Source organism: Penicillium daleae, assembly GCF_028827525.1.
Source record: "Penicillium daleae strain IBT 16125 chromosome Unknown utg000008l_segment0_segment0, whole genome shotgun sequence".
Classification (NCBI taxonomy): Eukaryota; Fungi; Ascomycota; class Eurotiomycetes; order Eurotiales; family Aspergillaceae; genus Penicillium; species Penicillium daleae.
The window spans coordinates 6,004,104-6,029,567 of record NW_026623156.1 but is presented as its reverse complement, the minus strand read 5'-3'; the positions used below and the strand labels follow the sequence as shown (position 1 = coordinate 6,029,567).

At 49.0% G+C, this 25,464-nt stretch overlaps 10 protein-coding genes across 10 annotated transcripts; 6 read left to right on the top strand and 4 right to left on the bottom strand.

Annotated features, from left to right (window-relative positions):
- Positions 1-618: 618 nt before the first annotated feature.
- N7458_010663 (D-isomer specific 2-hydroxyacid dehydrogenase family protein) lies at positions 619-1,623 on the top strand (the record flags this gene model as incomplete). Its single annotated transcript, XM_056914045.1, has 1 exon — positions 619-1,623. The coding sequence occupies one exon, from the start codon at positions 619-621 to the stop codon at positions 1,621-1,623; it is 1,005 nt and encodes a 334-aa protein (XP_056762894.1).
- Positions 1,624-1,865: 242 nt separating this feature from the next.
- Positions 1,866-3,677, bottom strand: N7458_010662 (cytochrome P450; the record flags this gene model as incomplete). The annotated part of the gene is made up of 4 exons (XM_056914044.1): positions 1,866-1,919; positions 1,989-2,133; positions 2,190-3,597; positions 3,653-3,677. 4 exons carry the CDS (start codon positions 3,675-3,677, stop codon positions 1,866-1,868), a joined length of 1,632 nt encoding a protein of 543 aa, XP_056762893.1.
- Positions 3,678-4,159: 482 nt separating this feature from the next.
- N7458_010661 (uncharacterized protein) lies at positions 4,160-5,080 on the top strand (the record flags this gene model as incomplete). Its single annotated transcript, XM_056914043.1, has 1 exon — positions 4,160-5,080. One exon carries the CDS (start codon positions 4,160-4,162, stop codon positions 5,078-5,080), a length of 921 nt encoding a protein of 306 aa, XP_056762892.1.
- Positions 5,081-5,975: 895 nt separating this feature from the next.
- Positions 5,976-7,841, top strand: N7458_010660 (uncharacterized protein; the record flags this gene model as incomplete). The annotated part of the gene is made up of 4 exons (XM_056914042.1): positions 5,976-6,162; positions 6,246-6,816; positions 6,865-7,077; positions 7,136-7,841. 4 exons carry the CDS (start codon positions 5,976-5,978, stop codon positions 7,839-7,841), a joined length of 1,677 nt encoding a protein of 558 aa, XP_056762891.1.
- A 1,955-nt stretch (positions 7,842-9,796) lies between these two features.
- Positions 9,797-10,440, top strand: N7458_010659 (actin-related protein 2/3 complex subunit 5 family protein; the record flags this gene model as incomplete). The annotated part of the gene is made up of 2 exons (XM_056914041.1): positions 9,797-10,155; positions 10,218-10,440. 2 exons carry the CDS (start codon positions 9,797-9,799, stop codon positions 10,438-10,440), a joined length of 582 nt encoding a protein of 193 aa, XP_056762890.1.
- A 189-nt stretch (positions 10,441-10,629) lies between these two features.
- Positions 10,630-11,784, bottom strand: N7458_010658 (uncharacterized protein; the record flags this gene model as incomplete). The annotated part of the gene is made up of 2 exons (XM_056914040.1): positions 10,630-11,472; positions 11,557-11,784. 2 exons carry the CDS (start codon positions 11,782-11,784, stop codon positions 10,630-10,632), a joined length of 1,071 nt encoding a protein of 356 aa, XP_056762889.1.
- Positions 11,785-12,359: 575 nt separating this feature from the next.
- Positions 12,360-14,295, top strand: N7458_010657 (putative dynactin Arp1 p62 subunit RO2; the record flags this gene model as incomplete). The annotated part of the gene is made up of 2 exons (XM_056914039.1): positions 12,360-12,733; positions 12,798-14,295. The coding sequence occupies 2 exons, from the start codon at positions 12,360-12,362 to the stop codon at positions 14,293-14,295; spliced, it is 1,872 nt and encodes a 623-aa protein (XP_056762888.1).
- Positions 14,296-14,838: 543 nt separating this feature from the next.
- N7458_010656 (40S ribosomal protein eS7) lies at positions 14,839-15,839 on the bottom strand (the record flags this gene model as incomplete). The annotated part of the gene is made up of 3 exons (XM_056914038.1): positions 14,839-15,202; positions 15,295-15,377; positions 15,684-15,839. The coding sequence occupies 3 exons, from the start codon at positions 15,837-15,839 to the stop codon at positions 14,839-14,841; spliced, it is 603 nt and encodes a 200-aa protein (XP_056762887.1).
- Positions 15,840-16,318: 479 nt separating this feature from the next.
- N7458_010655 (Rab family GTPase) lies at positions 16,319-17,362 on the bottom strand (the record flags this gene model as incomplete). Its single annotated transcript, XM_056914037.1, has 3 exons — positions 16,319-16,953; positions 17,148-17,211; positions 17,279-17,362. The coding sequence occupies 3 exons, from the start codon at positions 17,360-17,362 to the stop codon at positions 16,319-16,321; spliced, it is 783 nt and encodes a 260-aa protein (XP_056762886.1).
- Positions 17,363-19,160: 1,798 nt separating this feature from the next.
- Positions 19,161-19,403, top strand: N7458_010654 (uncharacterized protein; the record flags this gene model as incomplete). Its single annotated transcript, XM_056914036.1, has 1 exon — positions 19,161-19,403. The coding sequence occupies one exon, from the start codon at positions 19,161-19,163 to the stop codon at positions 19,401-19,403; it is 243 nt and encodes an 80-aa protein (XP_056762885.1).
- Positions 19,404-25,464: the final 6,061 nt, after the last annotated feature.

Below are 25,464 nucleotides of genomic sequence, written 5' to 3'. Positions count from 1 at the left end.
GAAACAATCTTGACTTTTGTATTTGTAAATGGGATTTGGAATTTCATAGATCTCCAGAGGGAACAGGTCAAAACAAGGCCTCCCACTCCAACTGTTAATTGTGGTGTATATAGAAGCCTCGACGTTTTTACTCCTTGCATAATATACCCCGCACGCCCTTTCGGTGACATTTACAGTCAGATAGGCAAGGATTTGGCAAGTGGGGGTCTGTGAAGATAAGCAGACACTCCTCGAGGGGTACGTGGAACTGGGATGAGCAATTATACGATGAAGCGTATTCAAATTCAATTGAAGGAAAATATTGATTCACATTTAAGTTGACCCTAGATGTTTCGCAGGAGTTTCGGCGAGGAATAATCCACCCGCTCGGCCACCTCGGCACGTATGCGAGTAGATAGGACTCTCACCGAAGGATGAAACTGACGCTTATCCTCGAGAATCGTACTTCAACACTCTGAAGTGGATCCCATTATGAATCACCTCGGTTAAGAACGGGGCAAATTACGATCTTTAGAAAGTGCATCAGTATCCAAATCAAGCCTTGCCTCCAATTCTCCCCCTCTCGTTCATCTTTGCCCCTCCATCCCTTTCATCCATCACCCAACCATATACAGTACAATGTCAACAGAACAAACAAAGCACCACATCGTGGTCCTCGAAGCAATTCACTGTCCAATACCCGATTTCGACCTTCCAGGCCCGCACACCAAATCTATCCACCTCTGGACCACACCCTCAGAACTTAACGCACGGGTCAAAGATGCCACAATAGTGATAACGACTACACTCCGGCTGTCTGCCGAGACTCTAAGCATTGAAAACACTCCAAATCTCCGCTTGATCGTGGTCCTAGCATCCGGAACAGATTGTGTCGACAAAGAGGCCGCTAAAGCCCGCGGAATTCCAGTATGCAATTGTCCCAGTACGAACATCGACAGCGTCAGCGAGCACGCGATCGGCTTGTATTTTGCGACGCGGAGAAATTTGGCTCAATTAACCAATGCCGTGACGACTGTACCAGAAGAGGGCGAGACGGAATGGAAATCTAAGGGATCTCTACATCCACGACTGCGAACTGCGGATGGCAATGCCCCCTTGCTATGCAGTGAAGAGACGGTCGGGATCATCGGGTATGGGGCGCTTGGCCAACGAATCCAGACATTAGCGATGGCTCTGGGGATGAAAGTTATTATAGCCGAGCGACGGGGCCAAAGTCCACGAGCGGATCGGGTTTCCTTCGAAGAGGCCCTTCGACGATCGACCGTGCTAATCCTTTGTCTGCCAAGGACGCCCGAGACAGTGAATATGATTTCAACCGAGGAACTGCGGATGATGCCGTGCCAGGCTGTGCTGATCAACGTTGCCCGTGGCGGGATAGTGGATGAGGATGCGCTAGTTAGAGCGTTGAGGGAGAGTCAGATCTTTGGGGCAGGGATGGATGTTTATGCGAATGAGCCCGTAGGTAGGGGCGGGTCGCCTTTGCTGGAGGCAGATGGGTTGAACCTGGTGTTGAGTCCACATCTTGCTTGGTTTGCGGAGAGGACTTTGGGCAATCTTCAAGCCGGGGTTAAGGCAACGGTTGAGGGGTGGTGCAATGGGGAAATGATCAATCGGGTGGCGTGAATTTGGATAGATTCTTTTTCCTAGCTTGTGTCTATTAAGGTGGCATGCAAGAGGGTCTGGTACTAGAATTATATAGATAAGACACCCGAGCAAGGTACTAGTGACTACCTCATGAATAGAAACCTCTGTTCCCGCACGGAGAGTGGCATACAAAAATTCGATATCACCCAACGCTGGTGTGAAAAGGACTGAACACAGTCGAAGAATATTGATATGTTCACAAGCAGCATCAGTCCATCCCACTATGTCGTTTTCGTGCTATGCCTTTTCTCAAAGTTGATAAAACATTCGTGTTCCTGGCATAATGTAAAATGAATCAGTTCTCAAAATAGTGTATCCATGGTGGAGACGGTGGCTATACTCACCTCTGCTTTTGGAAGAGTCTCATCGTAGAATACTTCAAATCGGCTTGTGATGACAGGTCCTGTTCCTCTTTGCCGCTTATACTCACTTGTGGAATAACGCCTATAGATCGCTGCAAGCAAGGTCGTCATTTCCGCCATCGCAAGACTAATTCTCCCCATTAGATAAACAACGAGAGAATTTTGGTTGGATTCAAAACTCACTGAAGTCCAATGCACATACGACCTCCACTTGAAAATGCCCAGAACCATTTCTTCATCTCGGCCAAATCACCACACTCGCCTATCCACCGTTCAGGCTTGAACTTCAGAGGCTCTGGAAACACTTCTGGGTTTCGGTGGAGTGTATATGGCGACATGCTCACAACTGTTCCTGCAGGAATTAAATATCCGTCAATCGCTGCGTCAATAGGGAGCGACCGCGGCTCCGAAGCTGGCAGAGGTGCATAGAGTCTAAGGGTCTCCTTGATGACGGCATCAAGGTATGGAAGTTTGTCCACGGCTTCTGCAGTCGGGTTGCCGTCGTCATTGCAGTCAATGTCGAGAATTTTGTCGACCTCGTCAATCAATTTATCTTGGTATGCTCGATTTTCTTCTCGAGAAAGGGCCCAAATCGTGAACATCAGCGTGTCGCTAGTGGTGTCTATGCCAGCAAGGAAATGATCCGCCAACTCCGAAGCCATGTCAAGCCCATCAAGACGTGTCCCTTTACCTGATTTGTTCTGTTTCCAAAGCTTTTCGATAATGGCATATTCTTGAGATGGGGGACTTTCAACGGCGGCGGCCTCGAAAGCGGTCCATGACTGGAGCGCGTGTGCTCGAATGCCAGTGTACGTGGCCGGCTTTTCCATCGGCAATAATCCCATGCTGGTGACAAGTTTCTCCATCATTCCGGTTCGGGTATAAAGCCACTTTGTGTACCTCTTCAGATGTGTAGCATACCAGCTCAACTTTCGTCTGCTGGGATCAATAATATCGCCAATAAGTTGCCTATGTTCTCTATTCCCCGCGACTGCATGTGTTCCGCCATAGTTGTCGCCGTAGAGGAACCCGGTGATGCTGTCCAGGCTAAACCAATGTAGACTTTGGAATATCTCCTCGGCCACATCTTTCTCGCGTTCCAGAAGCTCCAGGTAGCTACTGACATTCTTCTCTATCAAGGGTCTTGCTATCGCGTTGGGTGAAAGTATCACACTCTTTGAGTAGGCATGGGCAAGTAGTTTCTTTCTCTCGGCATGCTGTTTGGTTCCAGCGAAGGTAAAGAGGTTCTGGCGTCCATAAGCATCGAACATCCGATAGAACACTGTTCTTTCAAAGCCAGATCCGGCTCCATAGATCGTTTTCAATGCGCTTAGAGAAGAGAAGGATACTTCATTGGGACCGATGCGCACAACTGTACCGTATTGTCTATGCAATGAGTGGATGGTTTGCGTCCGGATTCCTTGGTAATCAGCAAGTGCAAGCCGCCATTTTGTTGTTGAGAACAGCTTCGAGCCTGGAATCTGTCCGAGAGGGCTCGTGTACAGAGGTTGGTAGATGAAGTGATACAGAATATATGCTAGGAACGTTGCCCCAGCGATGACCACTATGTTGTTTGACAACAGAGCAGTGCCTACGGATGCCAGGTCAGGATTGTAAGGCCATTCAGACGGGCAAATTTGACTTACCTCTGTTTGTGAGACTGTCAGCCATGGTGTTGTGAGCTTCGTCTGAGCCAATCAAAATGAGGCTCTAGTACTGGGCAATGTCTCAAGAAGGCCAGCTGCCAGGTCGCCTCCAGGCCAGTTCGTTTGCAATATCACTGTTCAAGTCTCGCCTCTGTCTATTCAAACTTGGTAACATCGGCAGATCCGAATCCAGTGTCTTAGAGTTTGCGTCGGTGGTGAACTTCTTATCTCTTCCTCCGCACGCAGGCGGATGCCCCCGTGCGGGGTTGTGATCGGGACTCCCGACTTCGGACGAGCCGGCCAGAACTAGACGATTACGAAATGGAATTGCATGAAGGACTTCAGTGCTGTGTTAAGATTTATAACGCTTCATGTGGATTCTTGGCCACGTATATAGTTATGAGAGTGATATTATGACTGCGGTCATCACACAGGCCTTGATTCTCGGTTACTCTATTCTTTCCCTCTCTCTGAAACTATATCTTGACAGAGCGACTTCTTGCCGCGATGTCTCCTACAGCAACCGCTTACCAGGATTCTCAAGCCACAATTCTGCCAGCCAAAGTCAAAGATGTTGATGCTATGGCTGCCATGGCCCACAGAGGCAAGGCCCTTCCTGGTATCCCCAGAATTGATTCCCATACCGAGAAGCGCAAATGGCAGCTACAACACATGGCAGGTGCCTTCCGAGTCTTTGCCCGCGAGGGGTACGCAGAAGGAATTTCAGGACATATCAGTGTGCGAGATCCCGAGTTCGAAGATCGATTTTGGATTAATCCACTCGGTGTACACTTTGGAATGTTAAAGGCAAGCGATATGATTTGTGTGACTATCGATGGTGACGTGGTGGGTGGAAATACGGCTGGCTCGATCAATGCAGCTGGATTTCAGATCCACAGCGCAGTACATAGATCACGTAAAGACGTGCATGCTATATGCCACACGCACTCGGTACACGGACGAGCTTGGTCGGCATTTGCAAAGCCCCTGGAAATGATCAATCAGGACGTGTGTTATTTTTACAAAGCCCACTCTGTGTATTCCAACTACGGAGGTATTGCCAACGAGGCATCCGAGGGGCAGCGAATCGCAGAAAGTTTGGGCGATGGAAAGGCTGTGATATTGATGAATCATGGCCTGCTCACTGTAGGGGAAACTGTTGATGAAGCAGCATTCCTATTCTGCCTGATGGAAAGGAGCTGCAAAGTCCAATTGTTGGCCGATCGGACAGAACTTAAGAAGCAAATCGTGAGCGATGAGGAGGCCGCTTACAACTTCAAGATGGCAAGCACTCCGGTACGATCGAGCTTGATATTCATCTTCAAAAAAGACATATTACTAATATACAAGCAGGAGACCCTTTTTGCCGAGTTTCAGCCCCATCTGCAGTACGAGGAACATATTTGCAAAGGCGACTTCAAGTTTTAGGAGCGAATGCAGTGGATTTTGATTCTTTGGACCGATTGAGTATATCTGCAGGCAACTCTTGTTTGAATTCTCGAACTACGACCTTGACATAAAAATTGGAGATGGCTACGTAGGCCGATACTACTCACCTAAAGTCCTCACCTTTCCTGTTTCGCCCTATTTTCTTAAATAGGAAATCTCTTATGCCATAGACATGGCTTCAAGAAGATGATATGTGTGGTCTCTGCTAGCATCTAAAGAAATACTTCTGAATGAACACACGGTAAACTGAACACCAACTAGCCCTTCCCCAAGGCTATAGGTACTTCACTTCTCTGTCACGAAGGACTACAATGAACTCATAAATTCATATTTTTGATATTAATAAATATCTTTGTTTTAATACTCTTTAATGCGCGATTGCTGCACCCCGCAAAATCGCAATGATAGCCGCGCAGGAGCCTTGCAGGGATTGCACGTGTCGGGTGAGCCGATCCTCCGATGGTTTATGATAAGCCCATGACTTTAGATAAATAACCACTATCGGGCTCTCCGATGACATGATAAACTGTCCTTATCTGTTTGGACAGACTCTCTCGCTCCATCTTATTGACTGAATGAGTGTCCAAGCTTGACAGAAAGTTACTAACATCTCTTAGAGCATGGTAACTGGTCTCGAGGTCTCTTTGAGGGGTGTCATTGAACAAAATTAAACCCTAAATTACTCCTATTCGCTTGATAAGAAAGCCTCGTAGACAAGAATCAGCGTCGGGGATTCTTGGAAGATGGATAGAAAAGCACTTTAATCCCTGCATCAACCGACGGGGGATCTCTCTTCCCTCATTTACAGCTTTCTTTTCTTTTAAAAAACTTACAGTTGGTGGGATACTTTTCAAAATCTATCAACTAACAAAACATGTTGACCACAAAAGACCCCGAGAAACAATCCTGCTTCCCCTCTGCAAATAGCCATCCTCCCTCTGACACAAGCGATGTTGGAGTCGGCAACTTAGCTCATGGGCATGCTGGGCCTCAGGCCTTGCATCGTAAACTGAGAGGTAAAGAGGTGCAGCTATTTGCGATCGGCGGTGCAATCGGTACATGTGAGTTGAACACCTTACCACTGCAAACCGAGCCTAGAGGTGTGCATACGGTTTGCCACAGCGTTGTCTAACACTTCAATCAGCTCTCTATGTGCAGATGGGAGCTGCACTTCCCAAGGGCGGACCTGCGGGTCTTTTCATCGCTTTTATTGTATGGGGTACCGTGATGTGGGCCGTGAACGAGTGCTTTGCTGAGATGGTGACCTATCTTCCCGTACCATCCCCTTTCATTCGATTCGGTGGCGAGTGGGTCGATGGGGCACTGGGATTTGCTATGGCATGGAATTTCTTCCTAAATATGGCATTCCTGGTCCCGTTCGAGATTGTGGCCATGAACATCATGATCACCTTTTGGACGGACAAGGTGCCAGTTGAGGCCATTATCGTCGCAATGATTGTACTATATGCGCTCCTCAACATGATCAGCGTGCGGTACTTTGGAGTCGCAGAGTTCTATCTTTCAATTTTCAAGGTAATTCTGATGATTGGGCTATTTTTCTTCACGTTCATCACAATGGTGGGAGGAAACCCTTTGCATGACCGCTACGGCTTCAGATATTGGAATGATCCTGGAGCATTTGTCGAACATCTTTCTACTGGAAACACAGGGAGATTCCTTGGAGTATTATCATGTGTCTATCAAGCTAGCTTCTCGTGAGTTCCTAGCTCTCCTTTCCGGACGATCAAATGCTGATTTCCCAGAATTTGTGGACCAGAGTACATTTCGATGGTAGCTGCCGAGGCCGAGGCTCCACGAAAAGTTCTACCACCTGCTTTTCGATCATTTGTCTGGCGTATCCTTCTGTTCTTCGTTGGATCCGCTCTTTGTATGGGCATTGTCATTCCGTATAACGACACCACCCTTCTTGCAATTCTTGGAGGTGACATATCTGGCTCGGGAACAGGTGCTGCATCGTAAGTTTTGGCCTCTCAGAGCCCCCTGTTGCGAAGCCTACCTTGACTTACGGACTAGACCCTATGTTATTGCAATGGAGCGGCTCAAGATTCATGGCCTCTCTCACCTTGTGAATGCACTTATCATGACATCCATATTTAGCGCCGGTAACGGTCTGCTCTTCGCCGCGACCCGTACATTGCACGGGATGTCAATTGAAGGTCATGCACCTCGATTCCTGTCGCAGTGCACCAAGGCTGGTATCCCAATCTGGGCTCTTGCTGTATCTCTCTCATTTTGTCTTCTCGCCTTCCTCCAAGTCAACGCCTCCTCGGCAGTAGTTATGACATATCTTGTCGACCTTGTCACATGTTGCCAACTGCTAAATTACGGCTTTACGGCAGTAACATACCGCCACTTTTACTCAAGTCTCAAGAAACAGGGAATCTCAAGAGACAGCCTTCCTTATAAAGGGCGTTTTCAGCCTTACACCTCCTACTTCGCTATGAGTGGCACACTCTTCATGCTCCTAGCAGGTGGTTATGATTTGTTTTTAACGGGTGGGTGGGACGTGATGTGGTTCTTCCTGGACTATGGAATGATAGGCTTTTTCATCATTGCATTACTTGGCTGGAAGCTGCTCGCTAGGACAAAATACGTTTGGCCAGGAACTGCGGACATATCTCTCGGTGGCCTGAAAGAAGAAATTGACACTTATGAGGCTCTTTACTTGGCAGATAATCAAGGAGAAAAGAATGGCTTGCTGGATAAGTTGTTCAATTGATACTATACATAATATGAGAACACGGTCGAGTCTATCAACTCATTTCTCGCAGAAATCTCTGCGCCAATTATTTGTGCTACATCTAGGCTGAGGCTGTACTTCCTGCTGAAGATCCTCAATACCAGGCCCTTGGGTGAGTTAGGAGCCCAAAGAAGCTGAATTGGAGCAAGAACCCGGGACGTATATGGCGTTGGACTTTCATGGTAAATGTCACGGGGGTTAGCGGAGGGGCAGTACCTTACATGAGTTTCCATGGCTGAAAGCACCGATCTCTCACTTGGTTTATTCCAAGGCAAAGAAACTGGCATAGGAGCAGTCAATACATCATAGCAAAGAGCGATATATGAGATAGAAGTAAATAGAGTTGTGATTTCAGAACGTAAGCAGATATTGTATGCTTATAGTAGGCAGATCCCAATACCAGCCACACATGCTCCGAAATCAATTTGGCTCAAGAAAGTAGCATCTAGTACGAGCTGGAAGAACCAAATCAACAGGCCCAATCACCAAATGGTGAGATCCGTCTCCCAAGTTCATGAAGATGTCGGAGCTGCACAGTTCACATAGTACCCGTCATTAACCAACTATTGGATAGTTAATTGATAGTGGTTGCAGTAAGACATCATTAATAGAAATAGTATGGCCAAATCATGGTCCACAAGGAGGTAGAATGGAAAGGCTAAAATAAAACTTACACCAGGGGGTGTAGCATCATCACAACAGAGCACAATGTTGGCAGAAAAGTCATTGTCACCGCCGGATTCCATGCCTGAATTTGAAAAATATATGAATTATAACGATAACCACTGAGTCACAAAACAAGAAAGGAGGCGTAGAATACAACTTACAGCTAGTACCAACCAAATGTTGAAGGATCAACCGCCGCGTTCTTCAGCTTGGTGCAGGTGGCTAGTCTTGAGTAAAGCCCAGTGAGATAAAGGCAACGATAAATAGCGTGGTGAGGATTCGCATCCTCAGAAGGACCGAGTTGAAATTGCGATATATTAATTACAAGTAAATGTGAATGGCAGGGGTTTATAAACAGAGTGGCAAATAGAAGGATTATGGGCTTTACATACTAAGGGAGCTAAGCCACATTAAATAGTTTGAGATGGCAGTGAGTATTGCAGACATGTTCAACTCAAAGGACCGCGTTTGACTTATCTTTCCGTGGGCCATGGTTGCCAATATGGGATTGGTGTTTGGTCCTATTCTGAGCGCGTACATCAGTGCACGTCCAAGCTGGTAAACCTGTTAGGCTTTACTCTCGCATATTTGGACGCTAATCCTTTGCTTGTAGGGAATGTAACTTCTAACTTACTGTTACAAGTCTATGAGGAAAAGGGTGTCGATAAAAATGGTTACTGACCTAGTCAGTGTAAATTTATTGTTCTACATACGTAGGAGCAAAAATCAGGACCACGGGCATACATAAGACTCTCCAATCACATTTCCATGGATAAAAGCCTATAAACTCTTGAATGACCCCTAATGAAACACCTAACAGCCTATCTTGTAAACTGTGGTCGAGGGTATACTTGCTCTTGTTGGGACCAGGCAGCGGGATAGCAGTTTCTGCCTGAGGCACTCAAACTCCGTCACCCCCACAGCGGCGGTGCTCAGCAGCTCCATCCATCCCCTCTTTATTGACTCGTCAAGGCAATTGGCACTACAGCTTTGCAATCTGCAGTATTCGGTCAATTCCAAGTAGTCAACACTGCTCTCGCCTTCTTACCTCCCGCATCGTTCGTCTCCTTTTGCCTCTGGGGACTTTCCCATACGTCCGATCTCCCCGCCCCCGGTTTCGCACCGCCATACCAGCAGGTCACGACAGCACCTATCGGCGAACTCTACGTCTAGGAATTTTCGATTCATTGCGGTCTCTTGTATCACCGATCACATCACTCCCGGTACTCTTACGCTTTACCTCCAAAAGCTACAGCGCAACCGCCATCATGTCGCAAATCAACTACCGCACCATCAACGTCGACCAGCTCGACCCCGAGTCATCGGTCAACTTTCCCATGGAAACTCTCCTCCCTGCCACGCTGCCTCAGCCCGAAACCTCTAGTGATGCTGCCAACGTTGCTTCACAAGTTCGCCAACTGTTGCGCAGTGGTGATGCCGAGGGCGCGCTGCGCCACGTTCTGGACACTGCGCCGCTGGGCGGCGACGACCGTGCTAAGGAGGTGCATCTTGCTACAGTGATCGAGGTACTGCAGGGTATTCGGCAGGCTGAGATGAGTCGTGTTTTGGAGGGTGTGACTGGTGGTGAAGGCGGGTCGGAGCGAGCGGACTGTTTGATGAAGTACATGTAAGTGTACTGCTTGGAGCATTTGCATGCTGGTAACCCGAATCTGTACTAACATAAACCAGTTACAAGGGAATGTCCTCGCCAAGCCCTAGCAGTGGAGCCCAGTCTCCTCGCAAGACCGTCTCCCCTCAAGCCACCGGTTTCTCTCAGATCCAGGCCCGGAACCTCGGTGAGGGTGGTAGTAGCCAGCAGATGAGCGTGCTGCTGAACTGGCACGAGAAGTTGGTGGAGTTGACAGGCACTGGGTCTATTGTCCGCGTCATGACGGACCGCCGGACGGTTTAAGCAGAAGCAGAAGGGTGGATTCTCCTTTATTTGTTGTCTTGGTAGAGGTTTGATTGTATTTCATACTTTTCCTTTGTGGACAATCTTCCTCTGTGTCTTGCTTTCAGCGTGGTTGTTTTACAATCGATATACTATGACATTATGTTGAACCCTCCTATTGTTTCATTCCTTCGCTGGGCTGTATTACCCTCACGGCTTTTGGAAATCACCACCACCTAGAATATCCTTGAGGTTGAGCTCACCACTACCGCGTTGGAGCGGCTGCGGCTGGTTGCCGCCATCCTTCCATCCGATCATGTAGATCATCCGGAACGTTGCTGGGATACCTGGAGCGTCATCTTCCATGTACATTGCCCTGTAGATGGCTTCATTGGCCAGCAAGACATCCCGTGACAAGGGTCCAGCCTCACGGTGCATGATGGCATTGCTCTCACCCATGGCTTGTAAGTCCTGCATAAGCGCAAATGAGTCCGGAAACTCTACCACAATGTCCTCGACATCCACAGTGAGCATCTTGAACCCTGCGCGATTCAGTAGATTTCCGACGTCTCGCACGTCAACCAGCGGCGATACATGGGGAGTGACACCGCCGCGGCGCTCCAAATCAGCAAGCTGCAGTGATCCCCGCAGTTCGAAGAGAGTATCACCGCCGAACATTGCTGCAATGAAGGGGCTGTCTGGTTTGAGGATAGTGTTGACCTGCTCCAGCAATGCAGGTAGGTCATTAATCCAGTGCATGGATAGTGACGAGAGGACCGCATCGAATGTGTTCGGCTGGTAGGGCAGTGTCTCCAGGTCAGGGATCACATCACGATGAATGTTGATCTCTTTATTAAAAGGGAGCTCGTCATCTCGGTGCAGCAGCGCATGTGATGTGTCCACGCATGTCAATTTCGCTATCCGCTCTGCCAATGCTGGTGTTGCAGTGCCCTCGGGCGCTGCGATGTCGAGGTTCGGGGTTGTTAATGCCCGCGCGATGTTGCAGCTATTCGCACCCAGATCCAGCACATTAGGGAAGTCGCGCTTGATATCCTAATAATCCAAGAACATGTCCGCATCAGCAATTGTCTCCGGCGTCGTTTGATCACAAGGCCCTGATTTCGAGGAATTCCTTACTAGCAACCGTTCGCATAAGCGCAGCGCCACTTCATCTTTCAGGTAATCTGTTTTCCGGCTCTCCTCGACATTCCGAGCTGCGCGGTCCTTCTGTAGATGCTTCGTTTTGCGGTTGAAGATCTCTATCATGGGATTGCCAGGCGTCTGGCTAGCGTAGGTTCTGACGCCGGAGGTTGCAGCGACGCATCTCCGGGAAAATGTACCGCGAAATGTGTGAAGGGAGATCATGATAGCTTGATTCGAGTTAAAAGCTTTCTCGGGAGTGGAAGTGAGTTTGGCGTTCTAGACCATTTTGCAAAGTGGTCGGGTTGCAGGCGCAGGAGGTGTCGAGTCCTAAAATTTTGTTCTGACGTCGATTGTTGATTGCGGGACCTCCGCAGCTCCCTCTCCGCGATCGCGCACACTTCCACGCTGCGCCAGCGACTGCACTTCTGTCGACCCGTTTATTTCGAGCCCTTGAGAAGCTGGATTCCGGGTTGTCAAAACTCACAGGGTTGCGACAAGCATTGATTCTCTTTCATTTGTTCCTTAGTCAGTTCTTTTACATCAACGCGCTCCCCCTCCCCCGAGTTGCGCCCAACTCAACTGCGAACTGGAGCTCGTGCTGCAAGTACAATGACTGACAGTTGAACCAGATAAGCCTCCAATTTGTTTTACTGCCGCGCTACATCAACATCTTCCCAGGCCCTTCTTCGTAGTACAAAATTCCTCCGGTCGACACGAAGCATGAATTGACCGAGCGTTACGACCTCCTTTCTTTCTCGCACCGGTACTACGAAATCTCTCCCACCTTCACCTTCAAAATGTCCCGACCCTTTCCATACACCTATATATCCTGTCCCTGTGTAGACACGCCGGTCCCTGACCCGTCCAAGAAGCGAAGGTCTCGAGAAACGCCGCAGAAATCCACCCCAGAGCGGGATGCTGAGACCAAGGAAGATCAGGACAAGACAAACCTACCAAACGAGGAGGCTGAAGAGGAAGAGGAAGAACAGACATTCGATCCGCGATCTCCTCGGTCTAATTTCTCCTTATACCCACCTGAACAACTTTTATACTGCGAGGATTGCCACGAGATCAAGTGTCCACGATGCATAACGGAGGAGATTGTGAGCTGGTACTGTCCCAATTGCCTGTTTGAGACACCAAGCAGCATGGTGCGTAGTGACGGTGGTCGGTATGTTACCTAAAGGAGTTTCAACTCGATTTTTTTTTATTTCGCTAACACTTGCAACTGCCAGGTGTGGGCGAAATTGCTTCAATTGCCCCGTCTGTACAGCACCGCTGGCTGTGAGTACCATTGAGAACGTCACCGGAAACGGTAGTGGTCAAGGTCCTTGGGTTCTGTCGTGTGGCTATTGCCTATGGACAACACTCGATATTGGTATCAAGTTCGACAAGCCCACCAACATCCGCAGCCAGTTGCAGAAGATGACCGATTCAACAACCACGCCTACGTTTGACGGCCGGTCGCGACAGGGATCGCGCGCCTTCGGCGATTTGAAGTCACCCTTGTCTAACTTTGCATCTATTGATGAACAATCCAATTCTGGCGAACGCGATGGAGAGCAGCCTGCTTCCAAGGAAACCCCGATACCTACACCTCACCTCGGCGCAGAAGCCCGGTTTGCTGCCTTGAAATCTTTCTATCGTACACAAATATCAGAGACTTCCAATTCTCCAAGCGATCCTCTCAGCTCAGAATTTGGATTCTCATCGCCTGGAGCATTGAACCGACTGATGTCCCTCTATGCATCTTCTTCACGGCTGAGCGGATTGTATGGCGGCAACAAGAAACCCAAATCCAAGCCCCCGGTCATGCGTGAGGCTCTCACTGCCAGTGAGGGCCTCCGTATTGCCTCTGAGGACACTGATTCGGGACTTATTCAGCGTATCGCTTCCTCGGATTGCGGCTGGGATGGCGTCGCATCTCTCGGCCAACGTATAGAGCAATCGCCTGACGTACGATTTGTGGACGAGCTCCTGCCGCTTCCAGTCCTCCTGCGCACGAAACGCGCGAAGCGCTGCAAGTCATGCAAGCACATTCTAGTGAAACCCGAGACTAAGCCTCAGTCCACGCGTTTCCGCATTCGCCTCATTGCGTTGAGCTATATCCCGCTGCCGACTCTACGTCCTCTTGCCCAGCCTTCAACATCTTCGATTACAGGCTCGGCCCCAGCTCCAGATCTGAATGCCCTATCTCCCCTTCGGCCTTACCATGTCCTTCTTACTCTGAAAAACCACATGTTTGACCCCGTTCGCATCACACTTGCTACGCCCTCCGTGACCCCGGGCGTGGTGGCAACTAAGGTTACTGTGCTTTGTCCGCAGTTCGAAATCGGCGCCAACAGCGACGTATGGGATGAGGCATTGCAGAATGCGACTGCACCGCTCAGTGATCGGATTATAGGTATGCGTGGCGGCGAGAAAGTTCCCGAGGCCGGGAAGGTCTGGGAAAAGGGCCGAAATTGGACTACAGTCGTGTTGGAAGTGGTTCCAGGAACATTGCCGGGCACGCAGGCAGAAGGCGGCCAGGCAATTGACAGTGACATCGTGGCTTCGTTCCAGAAGGATGAGGATGTACTAGAGATCCCGGTGTTTGTGCATATGGAATGGGATGCGGAGGCACAGCTTGAACAGCAGAACGTTGGGAAGGCGTCGAAACCAGATGATCTGGTGGCTCGAGAGCTGGCTTACTGGATGGTTCTGGGCGTTGGAAGGATCCAGGCCTCTTTGTAGATGGTGGCAAGGCGTGTTAGTCTTGTTCATAGTTTTTCTTGTCCATACCCCAAAGTGCTCTTCTATAGTGTTGCACGTACATCGATTATCATTCTTGTACAATTGGACTTGTACTAATGTCCTACTTCTCTTGGGTACTTTATAGTCGCCGTATGTACACCTACTTCAAATGTACAAACTAAGAGCAGGCACCATGGGGTTCCAGACTACGGCGCGCTTTGGTTGAAAAGTCGGAAATAATCCATTGGAATGTTATCACATATCCCATCCCATCTTCATTAAGAGAGAAACACGGCCCGAATGGGATATTCAGCTCCGTCGCCTCGCGCAGAGAATTGAGAGCCGGAGGACTAAGAAAAAGAACCATGCACCAGTCAATGGGGGAGGCAACATAACTCAAAGAAAACCCGTGAATGCATTTTTTGGTCTTTCACCCATCATGCTCTCCTTGAATCTAGTGAGTTTCAGACCTAGAAACAAGCAAATTCCCAAAATACACCGTTATCTCCTCCTTTTTCGACCCGCTCCATCCACAACACGTGCTTAGAACTCAGCACCGCTCTGGGGGAACTCGAACACAACGGAACGGCCGGTCAACCGACGGTAGACCTCGCCGTAGGCATCGAGGCGGTGGTCAACACCACCCTTCTCCTTCTCGTCCAGAACGACCTTGAGGGTCTTGGAGCCGTCCTCCTTGGTGCGAGTGCGCTTGCCGACGATCTCAACGGGGTAGACAAGGTCAGCGAGGATGTTCTCGTGGACAGCGGTCAGAGTGCGGGAACGGGGGCGCTTCTGGTTCTGGTTGGTGCGGGAGTTGACGGAGCGCTTGGGGCGGGACAGAATGCGGCGCTGAGCAACGAAGAGGACGTGGCGGTCAGAGAACTTCTTCTCCAACTCGCGGGTCAGGCTGTTGAGAAGAAAAGAAATGTACATGTTAGCCCCACTGTACTTCGAATCGCGGGGAAGAGAATTGTCGATGCTCGGGGATATCCATCTTACCGCTGCTGGATCTTGTGGAAGTTCTGCAGGAGGGGAACGGGGACGAAGACAACGATGGCCTTCTTGCCGTGGCCGACCTCGACCTGATAGCGAAAGTACATGTTAGAATTTCGGTTCGGCCAAGAAAAAGTGCGCGCACACAAATTGCAAAAAATCATTGCGCTCCGAAGTCGACGTCGAGGAATCTCTTTGCTGGTGATCGTATCCATATTTTTCAATATCAATTTCCACCGAATCGAGTTGTGTGGCATTCAATGTCGTGATTTGATAATGTCCACAAATGACCACAAAATTCCATCTCTTGCACCGATAACAGATCACCGCATAGTAGAATTCCTTCGGCGCGATTTCTGGAAGTTCTGATTGTCGGCAGAATGTTCAATTCTTACCTCACGGGCAGAGACGAACTGCAGGGGGCGAAGGGAGGCCTTCAGGTCCTGAGTGTTGCTCTCGAGGTCGAACAGAGCACCGGCAATCGCGGTCTCCAGCTCGGAGGGGTTCTGCCGGGAGGGCGAGTTGGTGGCAATCTTGTTGATGGCAGCCATGATTGCGAGCGACGGAGTGCTGCGAAGGTGCTGGGTTGAGGTCGGCGGAGGGGAGTGGTTCTCACAGTCCGAAGAGTTGGTGAATTTGCTGTGGGATCGCCGGCTTCGCTTAGAGCGCGCTAGTGCCCAATTAGGTTTAGTGGGTCATGCTCGTTTTGGCTTCTTTTCGGGGGGTTCTGTGGTCCCGTGATTCCATGGTCCCGTGACCCAGGCGGGCCTCCGGCTGGCTCTAATTGGCTGCGGGGGTCTTCATACAAAATCTGAAAGTTAATGAAGCGGACAATTTACAATTCTAACATTGCGAAGACTAGAGACGCGGATAGGGCGAGGTATATAAGCACAAGGGCAGATAGTAAGGATGTATTGCCGCACGAGCAATACAAGACAAGGTGCGCAAAGAAAAGAGACGCCTGGACCAATGAAAACTGCAAGGAAAAAACTTCGAAAGAACCACGATTGCTCGCGGGATAGCTCGCGGCTTAACAAGCGCAGCCCTCCTTGGCCGTCGCAGCATTCCGGTCTCCCAGGTTCACCCGCGAATCCTCGCCTGGCCGGCTTCCCAGCGCAGTCTGACCAGCACCTCCAGCACCACGGCCAGTCTTCAAGCTGCTCTCCGGAATGGCGTTGGCAATAGCCGTAAAGACTTCCACGACGTTGGTTCCAATCTTCGCACTGGTCTCAAAGAACAGCAGGCCCTCCTCTTCGGCGTATGTGCTCGCTTCCCGAGTCGACACCTTCCGAGCGTCGCCCGAAGCAGGAAGTTGCTCCTCAGCGTCCTCGGCAGCTCCCTCGTTCCCTTCTTGTCCCGATTCGGACTCGGCCTGGGGGGCGGGCGAAGCTCCCGCATCATCGCCTCCATCGTTGGTCAAGTCCAGCTTGTTGCCGACAAGGGCGATGACAATTCCGGGGCTAGCCTGGCGCTGCAGCTCAGCGACCCAGTGCTTCGCTTTTGTCAGCGATGACGGCTTCGTGACATCGTAGACGACAAGGGCGGCTTGGGCATTGCGGTAGTACATTGGAGCAAGTGAGGCGAAGCGTTCCTGGCCGGCCGTGTCCCAGATCTCGAACTTAATTGTGCGCGTGGGAAGAGTGCATTTCTGTGTAAGGAAGGCGGCTAAACGATGACGTTAGCACAAAGTATCAACAATGTCAGATGTTAAATTCAGGGGGCTGGTGTCTCGTCGAAGATATCATCCTATTTTCAGACATAGCGAGCCTTCCGTTCGTATGGAATGGTAGACAAGCAGGGGCTAGTCGCTGTCGTCTTGGGGCTTAGACCTCCATTAGGAGGAGGGGGAAACTTCTTACCGCCGATCGTTGGCTCCTTGTTCTCTTGGAAATCATTGTTGACGAACCGAAGGACGAGCGATGACTGTAAGCAAGGAGAATTCGCGGTCAGCCATTAGTTCCAGTGTAACACGGTATAAGACCAAGCGTACCTTGCCAACTGCGGCCTCGCCGAGCAGGACTAGCTTGACGCTGCTGCTTGGCTTCGGCGCATTCGCACTCGCTGACTCGGACATGACTGAGACGGTGGGATTATGTGTAATGATGATGTTAAAGCAGACCGCGGGTTAGGCCGTCGTGCAGGGAGCGACGCCTGTTGAAGTAATCGGGCGATCAGGCAGACGGATGAGCTGGCAAGCTCGGTTGTAAGCGCGGCGGTGTGGGTAGGGACCCTAAATCTGAGGTTGAAACAGGAACACGACTACTGTGGCTGTTCTTGTGAGTGAGATGAGAGGAAGAAAGGTGTCGCAATCCACGGGGGAAGCTGAGAGTGTTGGAAGTGGAGGTCGATGATGATGGCAGTTGTCCCAATACGGCTTAGCGTGAACTGAGGCCTCAGCAGTCACGGGGCTTGACAAAGGCCAAAGGTACCTGCCATCAGTCTATCTTATAGATCTTATTGAAGAATCACTTGAGGTTCTTTACTTGGACTTCACTCTGGCTATGATCCTGGCCAGGTCAAAGTTTGTATGACAAGTGCCATCCCTGCTTGTCTTTTACCATGATCCTTGGTGCAGAGCTTGTTGCCTGGCCAGATACCTCGATTCGTAGATCCAGGCCGAAAGTGGTTGTGTCAACAAGCTAACTTTGTGAAGGATTCATTCCACATGCAAAATCCACAAAGGGAACAGAAGTTTTCTCCTCAGCCAGTGATATTAGCTCTCCTGACTCAGCTGCCAACCAATATCTTAACGTAATACCGAGGCGGACGCAAAAATCCTTATCAAACGTCGATCGATGTTGACTTTACTGCCAGTCATGTCAGCGTGTTTTACCAGGTTAGCCTGTACAAGATCGGACTTTCTCGAGCGGTACTACGAATTGCTATCTCTGTGCGTCTCCCATCATTCTCGAGGCACCGAGGCTGAACCCGATGGGTGGAGGCTTGGAGCACATTCAATCCAGTATATACTTTTCTGAAGTGTACTTACCCTACCAAGGTATTGCTACTCCCGGCCTCATCCACATATCATCCATATATGTGGAGGTCAGCTTAATTACGATCTTTCGTCTTCCTTAAGCCGGTCTATGTAGATAGATGCGTAACTTATAATCAGCTGATTAAAATAGCATCCAGTTCCCAGCTAATATACTAATACTCATGAATTGGCGGTGTACTTGCATTATTCTGAACGGACTTTTTTTACAGTAAAGTCACTATTCTCGATCAAGCCATCCTTAGAATACTGGTAAGGACAAACATATATTACTATTTGGATCAGTGTCTCAAGTAATACACCAGGTTTTGTTGTTCAGGCTTCGGGAAGTCGCCGCAGACTTTCCGAATTTGATTTCTTTCTCTTTCAGTGCCATTCAATTAATATTACCACAAATGGCATCTTCGAAGTAATCTCGCAGAATCTTATCAACTCGCAAGATGTCAGCATATGAGGTAAGGCATGCAGAGCGTACATGTCGATAAAGAGCTTCCACTGCTTTATCAAGACCGAGGGACTTTAACACGTTCCTTCAAAAAGATCTTCTGGTCTTCTTATGATTTACCCTGGAATTACCTTCAGCGGTGTATGACAACCTTACAGTCAATATGTAATTGCTTGGCTGCTCACACTATTTTGTCGAAATATGGTCCTCAAGCAAGGCCATGCGCGTCTGCGCCTCTAGCATATGTTTTCTGCATGAGGGAGATATCTGAATGACTACTCTGTAGAGAACATGACAAATTCAAGCCAAGCGCCACAAACCTGACTTGAGAGAGAACTAGCGAAGTCTTAGCTTAAAGGCACGACCAACCTCAAGTCTCATGAGATAGTGGGGTAAGGTACGACAAATATATTCTGGAGTTCGTTCCTGACCATGATGGAGCTTAGTGCCCAACCAATATGCGAGATGATGTCTAGCGCCAGCGAATTCCACCATCGCGCTCGGGACCCATTTGCCGATGCATGGACAGGGATCCGCATCAAGAACCAGGCTGGCGGTGCCTGGCTCGGACCTGGCTCGGTGTTGATCCTTAAGCAAATCTGCCCGACGCTTCTGCTCATCTCGCCCGGTGGATGTGCCAAACCCGAGGGACACGACAGCCGTTGGCCTACGTGAACCGGTCCTGATTATTTGGAGATCGGACTAGCTACTGTACGGTCTAGACCGTGGAAGGCGGAAATAGGAAGCGAAGGAGGGGTATGCATTTTTTCTTTTCATTCCCAACCGTGTGCAGACTATGGTACAGACATCAACATGAAAATAATCATACAAATACCCAAGTACAAGAAACAGGTCCAAGAAATAGAATCAGCAAAAACGTGCTATTGACCGCGAGGTCGAAGGTCTAGGTTCTTCTGGTATCAGCCCATGCATCCCATGCAACAAGTTCCGTCCCGTCTATGCCATAACGCCGAGAGATCAAAGTGATCACAACAAATCAAAGAACCACAGAAACAAAGGAAATTGGAGAGACAGAAACAAGACACTTTTTGAGGGCTCGACCAGGTGAGATGTGAGGAAGTAGTTGAAATCCCTTGGGATTTGGCGGAAGGAGGAGAAGGTGGAGGTGAGGCGGAAAAGTAGGTGAGGTCGAGGATCCGAGATTAGGTATAAAGGCGCACATGCGAAGACAAGGAAGTAAAAGGCGAAAATAAGCGTCGACGCTGAAGAATCCAAAACCGATGCAAAGAGAAAGGAAATTAAAAAGGGTATATGGGGTCGCTCAAGGCCAGTGGCGAATAGACAAGCATAATGACCGAAAATAAAAATGCCAGAAAATTCGACCGAGTGAGAGATAATGTTACAGGTGTCTGCACCAGCTGTTAGTTTTGGTGCCCGAGATGAGGCAGGTGTGCAAAAGGACCGGACTGACCGAAAGAAAACATAAAACGCCAAACGTTGAAGCGTCAAAAACTCCAGCCATCCGAGAATGCGCCAGAGAAAAAAAAGAAATTGTAGAAGCGATGACCGCCAGCGCAGAAGTATAGAATGATAGTCGAGGGTATCACAGAGAGGGTTGGTTTATTTCGTCGGTGGTGGAGGCGCACCAGGCTTCTTAACGCCAGTTGTATCATAGGCGCCGCGACCCATGTTGAAAGCAGACAAATCTCGGAGAATCATGTTGAGATCTGCGGAGGCAATCATAGTTAGATAAGTTGTTGGTAAGGAAGACGAGAATAGTTGTGGAGACGAAGTTGCAACGGAGGCGTGGAATTGGATTGCGACGCGCAGGGGATTCTCTCAAGAATGAGGATGAAGAACTTACCAAGTACACACCACCACGAACGATTCTTATATAGTAGTTTCTCGACCAGGGGAATTTACCACAGAGGCAAACGAAATTCCCAATCCACCCCCCGAAGCGTTCGGAAAAGTTGAAGAAAAAAAAAAAGGCAGGTGTTCTAGACGGCGACGGCTGGCGCAGGTCGGTGGATGCAAATGCAGTCAAGATCGGAGCAGGAGGGTCCTTTTTAAAGATGGCCACTGGAAATACTGCGGACACCAGCAGATTGTAGGGCAGGAATGTGATGACACAGACCCGACAAATCGGAAAGGGCGTGGAGTCGACGAGAAATAAAAGCTGGCAGCAGCGGAAAGTTCGACAGGTCGTCGCTTGTTGCTTTTTATTTGGTTTGTAGCAAGGCCGAATCGCAAATCAAAGAACAAAGTCCCCCGAAAAAAAAAAAAAAAAAAAAAGGCCGAAAAAACCAAAAAGGCGGAAATCAAAACAGAAATTCTCAATATGATAAGCGCGAGGGTGGCTGCAGCATGAAGGTCATGAAAATCGCGATCTGAACCAACGCAACGGGCAGAACTTTAGAAGGGATAAATGAAGTTCAGCCGGCAAGGGAGACCCTGGAAAGGAGAAGTGCCGCGGAAGTGTGGTCCGGTAGATCCGGGTGTAAATCAACGAGACGTATCGCAAGGGAGAAGGGAGGAAGACAGGGTGGTAGGGGTAAGAGGCGTTTTCCTTTGTTTTTTTCTTGATTTCGCGCAGGTTTAGGTTGAGATTGCGTCGATGGAGAGGAGAAGAGTAACGGGATAGGAGGGAGGATGGAGGTTAGGTATGTCGACTCTGTGAAGAGGACAGTGTAGATGGTAAATAAGAGAGATTCCACTAAGGGGGAAAGAAGGGAAACGATTGCGTAGATATAGGATGATGGCTTATGAGTGAATCAACCAGGATGATCTGCTCTTGTTTCCTTTTTTTTTTTTTTTTATCTATTTTCTTTTCTGATATTTTTTATCTTTTACATGGGAGGGCTATTTCTCGCATTATTCTATTGGACTAATAAATGTAGAACAGAAAAGGGACGATTCGTAAAATCAATAAATCAAAATTACCGAAAGGGAGAGCCAAAAAATTTTTTAATAATAATAAAAATAATTCAAAATAATTCAATAATTTCCTTCTTCTTTGCTCGCCCTTAGGGGTTTCATAGTACTGTACGGCAGTACAGTATTTTCCAGTTGACTCCTAAGCTTATGGGCTCCATAATTCTTTGTTTAGCACCGAGCGGCTCTCCCGTTCCTGGTCCCGGGGGACAGGAACCCAAGCCCCCTTTTTCTGTGTTCTCCAACGTCTGCTAATCCCCAGTAGTGTTGCAGGAGTGCTAGGGTCGATCGGAGCCTGATTTTTGCTATGTATCAATCAAAGGCCAACAAATCCAACAAATGAAACTCTGATCCATCACAATACATCTTGGATGTATCTAGAACCAACTCTCTTTCTTTTATCCCTGTGAGCATCCATCGCCGCGGACAATAGGTGCGTACGGAATACAAAGTACTTTGCAGTAACCTATCCTATTTTATTTTATTTTATTTTTTTATTTTTTTCAAATTGGTCCTTATGTATCAATCCAGAAGACCCAGACGAGCTCTCACTCTCTCCACTAAAGGAAGCTAGGAACCGAATCTCCGGGCGTGAGTGGAGACAGTGAGAGAGAGAAAGGGGAAAACAGCCGCAGGAACAGAAAAAAAGACGGATCCATCCGAACTCATCGTCGCGACTTCTCGCGTGGTCGGGCTCCATCAGCTAGATGGATCAATTCACTAACTATAAGTGTACTAGCAACCTCAAAAACAGTCAGAAACTAGCTTTCCTAGCAACCCTAATATGCCAGGGGTCAAAACCCGTCCCTAGGCATTTGACATATGATGCCTAGGTTTCTCTTGCTTGCTCCTCAACCCTTTTGCTTCCGTCGAAATAATCATATCTCGTCCCCAGGCCAACCCGGCCACACCCAACATCGGACTCACCAACCTAATCCAGCCTGTGACCAACCTCACAGAACCAATATCGCCTGACTCCAGTAATCAAGACCAGACATTCGGCTTCGCAGGCAGTCCTCCGTGTAATCACGCCTTGTGTTTCCTACCAGTCACGAATCCGGAAAGACCAAGTGGAAAGTCTCAAAGATGATAATCATCATAATGAAAGTAAGACTTCTACTGACTACGAAAGCGATTTGTTTCGGGTAGCTTTGCTCTGGATCCCCATCGCCAGTCATTATTATTTCCCTCTTTCTTGACTTCTTTCCGAGAAGCCAGTGAAAGCCAGTGACCAATTCCCTTAGTGGCATCTTGTCACAGACATGCTCTTTCCACAACGCCAATCGTGATCCGATTCCTTCCTTCCCCTGCTCGTTTTCCAACACCACCCCAACGCTACTGTTCCTGTGTCTCATACCACCTTCTTTGCTTTCTTCCTATCACCAAATATGTCGTTTCGTTGGTTTCCGTTTCTTGTCTCCAGGCAAGCGCCCTGTGTCAACTGATCGATCAGGAAACCCATCTTCCCGATCCTGTTGGGGGCGTCGACAGGCTCCATCATAGGGGGTGGGCCCGGGGCGCTACAGGAGACCGAAGGCTCCATCATTACGGGCGCGTCGATGGGAAAGCCAAATCAGGAGCCCTAGCGCTCCCACTCCCAGTCTCGGTTACGTATGAACATTCTTTTCGCCTTCTAGCCTTTCTACAGTCTCCCGGGGGCTTGGGACGCCCCCCAATAATCCACAGGGATACACGGAGTCTAGCTCCGTAAACAAAGTACAAGAGCCGTATGGAGGACTGTCCATCATTCCTAGTTGTGCTCCCTTGTAGGACTTACTATCGAGTCAAGTCAATAGGCGCAAAACATACAAAGTAAGCGTACGGAGTTCACTGTGGTATTGTACTCCGTACGTTTCTAATACACTTTAACTTTATTATGTTCCTCTTCGAGAGAAATTCTCCATGAGAACATTCTGGATTCCTTCCACTGTCGACGTCCTGATCCGAACTGCAAGAAATAGTTACATACATAGACCAGATCCACCCCCGTAATTCCTTGTCGACTCGGCTCTCCGTACGGACGTATCAGAATGAAGCATGTTATTCAGGTATTTGAAGAATCCAGCACTCTTCTTGCGTCAGCTCTAGACTTTCGCCACACTGGAGCCGCGTGAGTGGCTCCCCAATCCAGCCACAGCTCCTTCTGTGATGCTTTTCACTATTATAGTTTTCCTCCGTTTCTTGACATGCCAGGTGTCCCCAACAAGCATGCTCCATTGGTTCGTAAGCTTGTTTCAGCCGTGTGTCCTAACGCGCTAAGGACGAAATTAGGGGGACACAAACGAGGGCTATGCTCAACTATACTCGGTACTGCTCACCACCCAGTCAATATCGCGTTTTCAATACTGGTGTCTTCTATCGGCTCTTCAATAATAATCCAATAATCCTTATTGAAATCGAGCCTGGAGATCTACCGCGGAATATCCCCCGGGGCCGTTAGCGAGATCGAGAGGAGACACGAGTAGACGAAACTTCGGCTCTAGGTCTACTATTCGGGTCTACTGTCGATGGTTTCATTTTGGGTTGCAATGGTACGCACCCCGTGTCGCTCTATACAGCGGTTAACCTAATTCTCCTCTTTTTCTCCTTGGTCTACTCGAAATTCATTGGCCAGGAAATTGGCAAAGAAAGATGATTCCTTTGCACAGATGGGGGTGGCAAAGAGGACAACGCTCTAAATCACAAAACTCACGTGTTAACTATTATATCAGATTTGTCCATAGTATACTATAGTTGCAGTGGCTAGGCTGGTACATCTAGGGTAAGTGTACTCTCTCTTTGAACGGAGGAGAGCTGGTCCGCCAGGGGAAATCCGCCCAAAAAAGGAGGCGGGATTGACTGTCAAGGAAACGAGCTTCCTTTTCTTCCTTGGTGGACCCGGCAACTGGCCCCATCGCATCGGGTAGTGCCCGTTTCTTTTACAGCTAGAACCGCGCTAGAAACAGGGGAACAAGAGAGAAACACTGCTAAGAACTCTCCCCGCGACCCTCCTCATCATCTCACAAGCTCATCGAAGCCTGGCGATTGGGTTCAAGACGGTTCCTGGCCCCAGTGGATGTCCGCCGTCGTCCGCGCCGGCTCTGGCTCCGTCTTCCCCGTTGAGTACCCTGTGCCGTCTCACTGGGAGGTTTAGTATACTAGTGGATAAGCTAGTCTGTAGTTTGGTTACAGAATAATAGACCATCACTTATTAAGGGCGGAGAAACCATTGACCTGTAAAGTGTCTGATAGAAAAACGACGGGGATTTTATGTATCGCATGTAAGGTTACGAGACCGAGGAGCTTGTCTTTGAGTAGAAGGTCAATCAAAGCCTACAGCAATCGGAATCTCCATCAGGTACGGTATAACAGCTCCCCCAATTCTAAGGTTGTAATGTTCCAGCCGAGCCTGACGCAGTCGGATTTGAGCTCGCCACATCGGGCTCCTGAGAAACGCGTCTCCAGACTGCGGCTCGATGCATTAGTTCTCCCGCGAAAACAAGGTTTAGCTGGATTGCATGAACGCTTTTTGGGGCTCCCGTAGCCGGACGGAGTTGGATGCAGGGCACAAAGTTTAGTCGATACCTCGGCTGTTCCAGCCTAGATTACTCCATATATAATGTACGAAGTGTAAACTAATAGTTAACATAGTACTATCAAGGCGTACTTGGTGCCTAAAAATCTCCAGATTAAATCTGACCTGCTCTTATTCCTTGAATCCCGTACGTACGTACAATCTGTACCATTTCATACTTCGTGCATATATAATTTCCCCGATCAAGAATCCTCCACAGGGCACATCTGCCACCGCGCTCAAGTACCGTGCGCGCCTGCACCTACAGGGTGGCGCGATGCAGGAGCA